This window comes from Paramormyrops kingsleyae, chromosome 3 (assembly GCF_048594095.1).
Source record: "Paramormyrops kingsleyae isolate MSU_618 chromosome 3, PKINGS_0.4, whole genome shotgun sequence".
NCBI lineage: Eukaryota > Metazoa > Chordata > Actinopteri > Osteoglossiformes > Mormyridae > Paramormyrops > Paramormyrops kingsleyae.
Window position 1 is genome coordinate 4,114,719 of NC_132799.1, and position 10,269 is coordinate 4,124,987.

At 43.4% G+C, this 10,269-nt stretch overlaps 2 protein-coding genes across 2 annotated transcripts; one reads left to right on the top strand and one right to left on the bottom strand.

Moving 5' to 3' along the window:
- Positions 1–415: 415 nt before the first annotated feature.
- On the top strand, positions 416–6,653 carry ephx5 (epoxide hydrolase 5). The gene is made up of 9 exons (XM_072709432.1): positions 416–569; positions 3,058–3,277; positions 3,968–4,148; positions 4,345–4,557; positions 4,654–4,783; positions 4,869–5,082; positions 5,381–5,490; positions 5,670–5,795; positions 6,074–6,653. The coding sequence occupies exons 1-9, from the start codon at positions 547–549 to the stop codon at positions 6,273–6,275; spliced, it is 1,419 nt and encodes a 472-aa protein (XP_072565533.1). The 5' UTR covers positions 416–546; the 3' UTR covers positions 6,276–6,653.
- Positions 6,654–6,669: 16 nt separating this feature from the next.
- On the bottom strand, positions 6,670–9,293 carry mad2l1bp (MAD2L1 binding protein). The gene is made up of 3 exons (XM_023796207.2): positions 9,021–9,293; positions 8,185–8,483; positions 6,670–7,837 (listed from the first exon to the last, which is right to left on the bottom strand). The coding sequence occupies exons 1-3, from the start codon at positions 9,244–9,246 to the stop codon at positions 7,316–7,318; spliced, it is 1,047 nt and encodes a 348-aa protein (XP_023651975.1). The 5' UTR covers positions 9,247–9,293; the 3' UTR covers positions 6,670–7,315.
- Between the last annotated feature and the right edge of the window lie 976 nt (positions 9,294–10,269).

The window sequence follows — 10,269 nt, forward strand, 5'->3', positions numbered from 1 at the left end:
TAGAAATATTCACAGTTGACTGTATATTGCATGACTTACCAAACTAACTTCACAGTTCAACTATATTATGTTCATAGTTGAACTGAAAACTTCACTGTCAGAATGATTAAACACCAGAAGAGGCATCCATGAACTTCAAAATAAAGCAAGAGTTCACAGTTCTACTATGAAACGTTCATTGTCGAACTGTAAACTTCATAGTACAACTATGAATAATTAAGGTTTAACTGTAAACTTAACAGTTATACTGTGAAATTTCGCAGTGCATTTTTTCCGGGGGAGGTCGACATGTTTAACAAATCTGACCAGAAAAGAGACTTGTGACAGGAAAGGGGGGTTTATCCAAGCTTATCTGCCGAGTCGGTGACACTTTCAGGCCAGCATGCGTGTTAATAATCACCCACAGACCCATTAACGTTCATTTTTCTCGCGCACCGTTTCAGCCAGTTGGTGAGGCTGCAGCTAAGAGATTAACCTTAAAGTTAGCGACGGACTTCGCTCGCAAAAAGCAGCATATTTTACATACATAGATCTTTCTAAACAAATATGCAAACTCTGGAGAGCATTAGGTGAGTAAAGGCGATTACCACAAAATACATTAATGTCATCAACGAAAAGGGAAGAACAAATTAGACGAATCATTTATGGCAAATGCCTGCGTCAAAAAACATTTTGAGTTAGCTTATATTTTAAATATTTTGGATACCCAGTCTAGACTATGTCAGGTCTATCTTTTGCATATTGTACAACAAAATGCAGAAGAATCAACAGGAAGCTCGTTTTGAATGAAAGTAGTAGTTACGTATGTTGTCTTCCGCATGTAGGTCGTTTAAAAAGTGAGGACACGGTGTTTACGGCCATGCTATTGATCGCAAGCTTAGATTTGCGCGTTTTGACAGATCTTCAGATTGCTATAATTTCTCTATTAGTAACATTTAAGACTTCCCATTTGCGTGTAATTATGTTACAAAATGAATCTAGAGTCATGACGATGTTTAATCTGGATAGGAGCCCAGCTCCTTTACTTAAACCAGGGGTAGCCAATCTTATCCGCAAAGGGCCGGTGTGTATGCAGGTTTTTGGGATAACCTGTAGGTCAGCTGTTCAAACCCAGATGTGAGGACTCTTTCAGCCAATCAGTCCTCTAATTAGTAATCTCATTAGGGAGTTGCAGCGAAAACCCGCATACACACCGGCCCTTTGCGGATAAGATTGGCTACCCCTGACTTAAACCATAACAAATAGATGTTTTTTCCACATTACTGATGTAATATATATAATGCCATATAAACCCTGCTGAAAAACCAGCTAAAAACCAGTTTATGCTGGTAGCTGGTTTTAGCTGGTGTAAGCAAATTCAACAGAATGAAGCTGGTCAAGCTGGTTTTCTCAGCAGGGTAAAATAGTGATAAGTAAATTTGTAAATGTGTATTAAAATTTTGATTAGTAAAAGAGAAAAAGAAATATCAGAAGATACATTCCTTAATTCATAATGTTAACTACACTCACCTAAAGGATTATTAGGAACACCTGTTCAATTTCTCATTAATGCAATTATCTAATCAACCAATCACATGGCAGTTGCTTCAATGCATTTAGGGGTGTGGTCCTGGTCAAGACAATCTCCTGAACTCGAAACTGAATGTCAGAATGGGAAAGAAAGGTGATTTAAGCAATTTTGAGCGTGGCATGGTTGTTGGTGCCAGACGGGCCGGTCTGAGTATTTCACAATCTGCTCAGTTACTGGGATTTTCACGCACAACCATTTCTAGGGTTTACAAAGAATGGTGTGCAAAGGGAAAAACATCCAGTATGCGGCAGTCCTGTGGGCGAAAATGCCTTGTTGATGCTAGAGGTCAGAGGAGAATGGGCCGACTGATTCAAGCTGATAGAAGAGCAACTTTGACTGAAATAACCACTCGTTACAACCGAGGTATGCAGCAAAGCATTTGTGAAGCCACAACACGCACAACCTTGAGGCGGATGGGCTACAACAGCAGAAGACCCCACCGGGTACCACTCATCTCCACTACAAATAGGAAAAAGAGGCTACAATTTGCACAAGCTCACCAAAATTGGACAGTTGAAGACTGGAAAAATGTTGCCTGGTCTGATGAGTCTCGATTTCTGTTGAGACATTCAAATGGTAGAGTCAGAATTTGGCGTAAACAGAATGAGAACATGGATCCATCATGCCTTGTTACCACTGCGCAGGCTGGTGGTGGTGGTGTAATGGTGTGGGGGATGTTTTCTTGGCACACTTTAGGCCCCTTAGTGCCAATTGGGCATCGTTTAAATGCCACGGCCTACCTGAGCATTGTTTCTGACCATGTCCATACCTTTATGACCACCATGTACCCATCCTCTGATGGCTACTTCCAGCAGGATAATGCACCATGTCACAAAGCTCGAATCATTTCAAATTGGTTTCTTGAACATGACAATGAGTTCACTGTACTAAAATGGCCCCCACAGTCACCAGATCTCAACCCAATAGAGCATCTTTGGGATGTGGTGGAACGGGAGCTTCGTGCCCTGGATGTGCATCCCACAAATCTCCATCAACTGCAAGATGCTATCCTATCAATATGGGGCAACATTTCTAAAGAATGCTTTCAGCACCTTGTTGAATCAATGCCACGTAGAATTAAGGCAGTTCTGAAGGCAAAAGGGGGTCAAACACCGTATTAGTGTGGTGTTCCTAATAATCCTTTAGGTGAGTGTATTATGTACTGTAGTTGTTCTCTTAATACTTAAAAATACTCATATTAATGAAGGTGCTTTATAGAATTATAGAAGAAAGTTTATAATTCACGAATAACTATGTATCAGAGAAAAATCAAGCCATTCTACATGGTTATGTACATACATAGAGGCCACCTGCATTTCTTGGTGATTTGGCTTCAGTGCTGCTGTAAGAAGATTGTAAATTGCAGTTCAGCCCGTGGTAATGAAAAAGGAATCCTGCCAGTCCATCTGTGACGTGCAGGTACCTGTCGGTGGAATGCGCCTGGGTTAGGTGTTACCTGGGCCTACTGTGTTCTGCTTGTTTTGCAGACAGACGCTTTTCAGCCTGGACACACCTAGGCTGCACCTCCTGGCAGCATCTGGAGCTGTCCTGGCTGTAGGTGGATTAGCGGCATGTTACTGTGCTACTCAGAGGAAGGCAAAGACCCTCCCGATGGGCGATGGCTGGTGGGGTGTTGGTCCAAAGCCACCGTCAGAGGACAAAAGTATTTACCCTTTTCTGGTAAAAATGTCAGAAGACGAAATTCAGGTAAGGGATGCATCAGGGATTGTCTTTGAGTTTTCTGTGACGTCCTATTTGCCCTTCAGAGATGCAAATCTGTGGTCTTGAGTCAAAGTAGGCTATAGAGTTTTAACTCCCATCAAGACAGGGTGTGACAGTTGGTACAAATTTGTGGTGATGCATCATCACCGCCACCAAGGGAGTGCCGGTGCCAGACTTTTTCCCAATCCAGAACTAGTTCCACATGTTTGTGCTGCGAAAAAATTTGTCCTGGGCCAGTGAAAAGGACTCCAATTCAATCCATAGTCGATAACGTTTTGTCTAATATCGCCGGTGCCGGCAGTGAATCAACTTGCCAACTGATTAGTGGAATAATATTACATCATTTTTTTTATTCTGTGGAAAACGAAAGATTGATTTGCCAGATGGAATACATATAAACCTTTACTTTACTCTCACTTCTGCTTACATAACAATTCCGTTATGTTCTTTTTTGAAATCGGTGGAAACGCGGGCAGGTTCTCAAAAGGCACCAAGTGAGAACCAGCCCAGTATCGGCACCAGCACCAATTTCCGTGTTGGTGGAAATGAGGCAAATGTCATCACACCGACAACTGATATTATGCAAGGAATCATTAAGCGTCTCAGTACACTCTGTTGACCCAGTTGCATGTGCTTGAATTAGCAACAACTGACTTTCCAACTCCCTCCTGCCAGGATCTCCACAGACGCATCGACCAGGCCAGGTTCACCGAACCCCTAGAGGACGCACGCTTTCACTACGGCTTCAACACCACCTACCTCAAAAAGGTGGTCTCTTATTGGAGGAATGAGTTTGACTGGAAGAAACAGGTCGATATTCTCAATAAGTATCCGCATTTCAAAACCAAAATTGAAGGTGAGATTCAGTGGCAATAAATAAATCACACAAGGTCAACAGCATGGTGGATGACTGTGTGCCATCATCATATATATGTAATAAAGTTCCATCCAAAACTTGTTTATCATTATTACCTTGCTGATTGTGATTGGCTGTTCAGTATTGCTGTGTGTGTGTTTTTTTTTCATGTGTGCACCACACCTGCCAATCACAGGGCTGGATGTTCACTTCATCCGTGTGCGTTCCCCCAGCCTCCCTGAGGGCTGCAGAGTCAGAGCCCTGATGATGGTTCACGGTTGGCCAGGGTCCTTCTTTGAGTTCTACAAGATCTTGCCCCTGCTGACTGAGCAGGAGGATGGCCTGGCGTTTGAGGTCATTTGTCCCTCAATCCCAGGGTATGGCTTCTCTGAGGCCCCCAACAGGCAGGGTAAGAAACAGCAAAGAATCATTGTCCTTTGCAGACTTCATTTTTTAGCCAGAGGATTGAAAAGGGTGGGAGAAATTGAATTCTTGTATTTCTCAGGATTTAATTCCCTCGATGCTGCACGCATCTTCCTCAAGTTGATGGAGCGCTTGGGCTTTACGGAATTTTACCTGCAGGGCGGTGACTGGGGGTCCCTCATTACCAGCAATATGGCCCAGATGAAACCAGCGTGAGTAGAGTGGTCCACAAAATCACGTCAGCCATGCTGTTCCTGGTATATGTGAACAGCCCTCATTTTTCTGGTGACCTTGCAGCTGCGTGAGGGGCCTGCATCTGAACTTCTTCTCTGTGAGAAGCAAAGGGCTCGGCATGGTGCTCTCACTGATCATCGGGCCCTACCTGCCCTTCTTGGTGGGCTTTACCCAGGAGGATGTCAAGCGGCTCTTCCCCTTCATGGAGAAGAATGTGTACGAGATACTGAGGGAGAGTGGCTACCTGCATATCCAGGCCACGAAGCCCGACACTGTAGGTGAGAGCAGCTCGGTCTTCCTTAAGAGTATGCATTCATTTTACACTGGCTAGTTTCCAGCTTGCTCTAAAATAGGATTTCTCAGCTGGAGGTCCTCAGAAACATATTCTAAATTTAAATGTTGTTATCGTCCATTTTTGCGTGAAGTGAAAAAAGAGGGTCTCTAACTCTGTCGTGGTCTGTGTTCATTTGGGGATCCCTCAATTAAGGGAGATCGAACACCCTTGCTATAAACCACTGGGAAGTTGTTACTAAAGCCTGAACATATTTTTAACCTTGACTGTGTCTCCCCCTGCTGGCTGTGGAGTAAATGACTCCCCCGTGGGTCTGGCCTCTTATATCCTGGAGAAGTTTTCTACTTGGACTGACTATAACAACAGGAATGTAGCGGATGGAGGTCTGGAAAGGTAACCACAAGCTAGAATCACAGCACAGAATGTCTGAAACTTAGATTGTTATAAAAATGTACATTTCTAATGTATGCTGATATCTTTCATTCATTATGCCAATAGGAAATTTATTTATGTGGAAACGTTTCTTCCTCCCTTTCCTTCCTCTTTCACATAAAACCACTTTTGTATCCCAGACAATTTACCCTTGATGATCTCCTGACTAACGTGATGATATATTGGACAACGGGGACAATTGTGCCCTCCATGCGCTTCTACAAAGAAAACATGAAGAATAACATTGAGAACAGAATGGACTACAAGTAAGACCAAAACATTAGCATGTTCGTAGCTTAAACTTCTGATGCTAAAGTTGTAAATACGGTAACCCGATAAATCTTATAGTGTGCCTCAAGTTAAATTACTTAATTTAATGTTTTCAAAGACAGTACTATTGATCAACTCACAAAAAAATTATATGCACGCAACACCAGGGCAGAGCGTAGCTTTCTGGGACCAGAATCAGCCATTCCCGGTGTTTGGAAATATCACGGATGTTGCCTGGACACAGGAGAGTGATGTGACCGGTCTCTGTCCTCAGGATGAATGTGCACGTCCCCACGGGGCTGGCGGCGTTCCCACACGAGATGCTACACTGTCCGTGGGCCTGGGCACGTCGACGGTACAGGAACATCCAATCTTACACCTACATGCCCCGGGGGGGTCACTTCGCTGCTTTCGAACAGCCTGAGCTACTGGCCAGTGACATCAGGATGTTTGTGAAGAAGGTGGAGAAGCTTTAACAGGTCCCACGATGCGCAGATCGCAGCTGACGAGGTCAGGCTGCTTTCAGTAAATCACTGAAGTAACTAATTCTGAGGTGTTTCAGGAAGCAAAGATGGAAAAAAACAGAAGTTCTTGCACTGATGATTCTTTAAAATCCCATAATGCAGAGAGTAAGAATGTTTAGAAGTTGAACTACTTTTAACAAGCTTGTTCTACTTACATTGATTCTAATGGACTGATTTTTTTTTTAAGTCAGATACATCCTGAGTTTAAAATGATTCCTTTCTGAAATAATTTTGAGTGGCATGTATAAAGTAACCTCTGCAATGTGGAGCACTTCACTGTTTTTACGGTTATACTTGTCATGGGACATTAAAATCTGTAAGCATGTGTAATGAGGTCAAGACGACATGCTTGCAGGAGTTTTAATATTTTTATACACTATGCACACAACTCATGCCTGGAAAACACTGGGGATGTACGGATAAGGGTTGGATCACATCACACGAGACGTCCACATACGAGGTGTAATAAAGTGCAATGCAACATTGCTTCCTCCAGTGAAAACAGGGGAGGGTGTAAAATAACTTAAAAGGGGTAATACTTTAAAAGTAAACAGAAAAAAATATTTTAAAAGTTGGGTGAGGAAAAAAAAAAATGAAAAAAGTTAGGAAGCAGTCATGAAGAGGAGATGCAGACACTGGTTCACATCACGCTGAAGATCCATTTTGGTGGAAAGTGAATCCAGTCTGGATCTCGCTTCACTGTATCCCCCCCAAAGCAATATCCTAATCAGCACCAAACACTGGTTAAAAAAAAAATCCAAGAATTATGCACATGTATTAAAATGCACCGAACACGAGTGAGACGGGGAAGGCATGGCCTTCGTCGCTCATATTGATCACTGATTAAAATAGCACCGCTGAACTCTTGAGCAGAGTAAAACCCTGAGTGTTGATGGTGGGGACCTGCCTTCAGTCCCTTTGCCTCCCTGCAATTTGATTCCCCAAGTCAAAGTTTAATTTTAAAAAGGTACTATAATCTGCCTTCCTGTGGGTCATTTGCAAAAGCCTTTGATGGATATAGGTGCCTGAAACCACACATAGTCCTCCCAGGCCTGTGTCGTGGGTCGATGTGAGAGGGCCGGGTCGCTGGACAAGGAGATGATCTGCCGTTTGACACGCGCCGGAACTCGGTAGTCCAGCTTGGGCCGGAACCAGTCCACCCCGCAGTCCCGGTGGGCCAAGGCCATGACCGTAGTGGCCATGAGGCGGACGGGTCGGGCGTCGGACAGGATGTCGGCCACGAAGAGGGCACGGAAGAGCTGTCGCAGGCAGGGGGCAGTGCGGAGGAAGCCATCGCCCATGCCTGCCGCCAGCGCCTCCATGTCGACCTCATAGAGCTCCGTAGGCAGCACGACGCTGCCCCCCAGCATCAGCAGGACACGCGGCACCCGGCTCAGGGAAAACAGGTCCTGCAGGTGCAGCATGACCTCATCCAGATCCTGCAGCGTGCGCTGGCACTTCCTCCAATCCCAGCCACCCGGCCGTGCTGCCTGCCAGCCGACGGCATCCTCCACCTTGAACACAAGGAACAGCCCGTCTCTCGACCTGAATCATTCATTTATCACCAAGTACTTTTACATATAAGGAATTTATTTTGGGGTGTCATGCAAAACAGTCAAGACCATCAATATAATTATGTACCTAAATATATAAAGTAGTGATCCACACATCACACAGAAGCAAAAAACATCTAACCAATTAAAATTCACTTTTGTACTGTGCCCCAGTATAATCACAACATGCAAAGACTAGGGGACATATCCTCTAGTTTCTATAACTGATTACCCAGTACTGGGTAGTGTGGAACCTGGGGCCTATCCCATGATAAAAGGGCACATGGTAGGTGACACCCCAGTCATACCCGGCCGGCCGCCTGCTGCTTCTTCTGGTAATACACCAGCTGATCATACATCATGGGGAGCTGCTGTCGCTGATACAGGACACACTTCAGGATCTCGCAGACAATCTTGCAGCAGCTGTCCTGGGTGACTCTGCCCGGGAACACCACAGCCACTCGGCCCTCTTCCTTGGCCATCCGTACCACCTCCTCATCATCCAGCAAATCATGCTGCCTGGCGGGGATGTTTGTGGGAGCCCTCAAGTCCGTTGACGAGGTGTAGTTTGTCAAACTGCCTGTCCTCTTCTGAGATTCAGAGTTGTCTGGAAAATAAAAAAATGTACGTACACACACACACATATATATATATATATATATAAATAAAAATTTAATGAATAATGCAGCGCTATGACTAATGTAAAATATGTAATGGTAGCAAGATTAATTTTGCTGGTCGGTTGTGCCGCGTCCATGCGACGGACAATCAAAAGTTCTAGCTAAATAGTCAGATGTCAGTCTCGAAATGCCTTCACCGCTCGAGCACCATAAAACGTCATGGACGATTTAAAGCCACAAACTAACTTTAAGGGAAAAATTATAATTATAGCAGACATTTAACGCCCCCGGTTTCTACAATTTTCACAAAATACTCCGTTACGAGCTGACGCTTTTACCTAATAGTGACACACACTCTTTGCACATTAATTTAATACATCTGTGATACAGTCTGGTACAGTAGTACAGCCAATTGGGACTTCGGGGATAATGCGCTTCTTGATTTTCGCTTTTTGTTGAAGTGCTGAACCACTCGATTCGTGATACAAACGTCGGATAAACACTGCACTACGTTCTGGACCCACCGTCAGAGGACCGATCCTCCAGCATTAAGTCAGACAGGGCCGGAAGATCGTAGTTTTCTTTATCAGCCTGATCCATCATACTGGACGATTTTGTGCGGTTGTCTACATGTAAGCCCTCCGTCGGCATTGCCTCACTACATTCCGGGTCGGGAATGATATCGCTGTCAGATATGTGTGTTAGGTCCACCCCACCAGCGACTGCTTGCCCGAAACACCGATCCGCCATCTCTCGGAAAGGGTGGAAATAGGTTTGAATCTCCCCCTGTTGCGATGCATCATGGGAAACCGGAAGCGGAACCTGCAAAAAAAACTTACTTTTTGAACTTTTGCCTTTGCGTACTAGAAGGTTACATACACAAATAAAAGTGTGACACTTTAAATGCCTAAACTGATTTAATTTAAACGGCGTTTTATAGTTAGTTTTGTTAAAAAATCATGTTTGTACTGACCAGGGGGAAAAAAATAAATCTTTACACGACCTAAAAATGAGAATCAGTATACACTACAATATATAAACAGTGTCCTCCGTAACAATAAAAGTTTTCTAATCCTGTATAATTACAAAATTAAGATTTCTATCTGATACGTTGAGTCACGGCTCAGCCTGTCCCTAACCACTAGGAGGCGGTAGTCAGTCGTGCCGTTTCGCGTGCTCATTATCATTTAATCAATGTTCAACTGCGAAATTCACTCAGTTAAATTAATTTTCAGACATTACTACGCAGGATATTAAAAACGTCGAGTAAATGTGAGCACTCTTGAATAAATTCTTCAGGTTACTTCACATACTGGGTATTAATCAATTATTTTAAAACATAAACAAGAAAGTAATTTATATTAATATCCGCTGGTCATTTTACACTTTTTTAAAAACTGCGGATACTGGGGGACTACTGTACACAGAAAATAGTTTCGAGTATAATTTTTTTCCGTTATTGATTTTGCCGAAGAATCTGGTTCTTATGCTAAGTGATGTTCTTAGATGTTGAAGGCGTCGTAATTAGCATTACGTGTAAATATAACCATACACACATAAAGTCTTAAAAACATTCAAACCTAGCATAGTTGTCTGAAATTATGTATACAATTAAATTGATGTTATCCACTACCCAGTATGATGCGGGTACTCTATTTCCACAAGAATTTCTAAAACGTCATTAGCTAACAATACAAACAAACACTGCTATGTCTGGGTGTGAACTTGAAATAAAGAAACTGAAACAGATTATGCATTACTTAAAGATTATGG

Coding starts and splice junctions, on each gene's coding strand:
- mad2l1bp (XM_023796207.2), bottom strand. CDS start 9,246: ATGGCGGATCGGTGTTTCGGGCAAGCAGTCGCTGGTGGGGTGGACCTA. Junction 8,484..9,020: donor GGAGGATCGGTCCTCTGACG/GTGGGTCCAGAA, acceptor TTTATTTTCCAG/ACAACTCTGAATCTCAGAAG. Junction 7,838..8,184: donor AGCAGCAGGCGGCCGGCCGG/GTATGACTGGGG, acceptor CTTGTGTTCAAG/GTGGAGGATGCCGTCGGCTG.
- ephx5 (XM_072709432.1), top strand. CDS start 547: ATGCAAACTCTGGAGAGCATTAG. Junction 3,278..3,967: donor TGTCAGAAGACGAAATTCAG/GTAAGGGATGCA, acceptor CCCTCCTGCCAG/GATCTCCACAGACGCATCGA. Junction 4,784..4,868: donor ATGGCCCAGATGAAACCAGC/GTGAGTAGAGTG, acceptor GTGACCTTGCAG/CTGCGTGAGGGGCCTGCATC.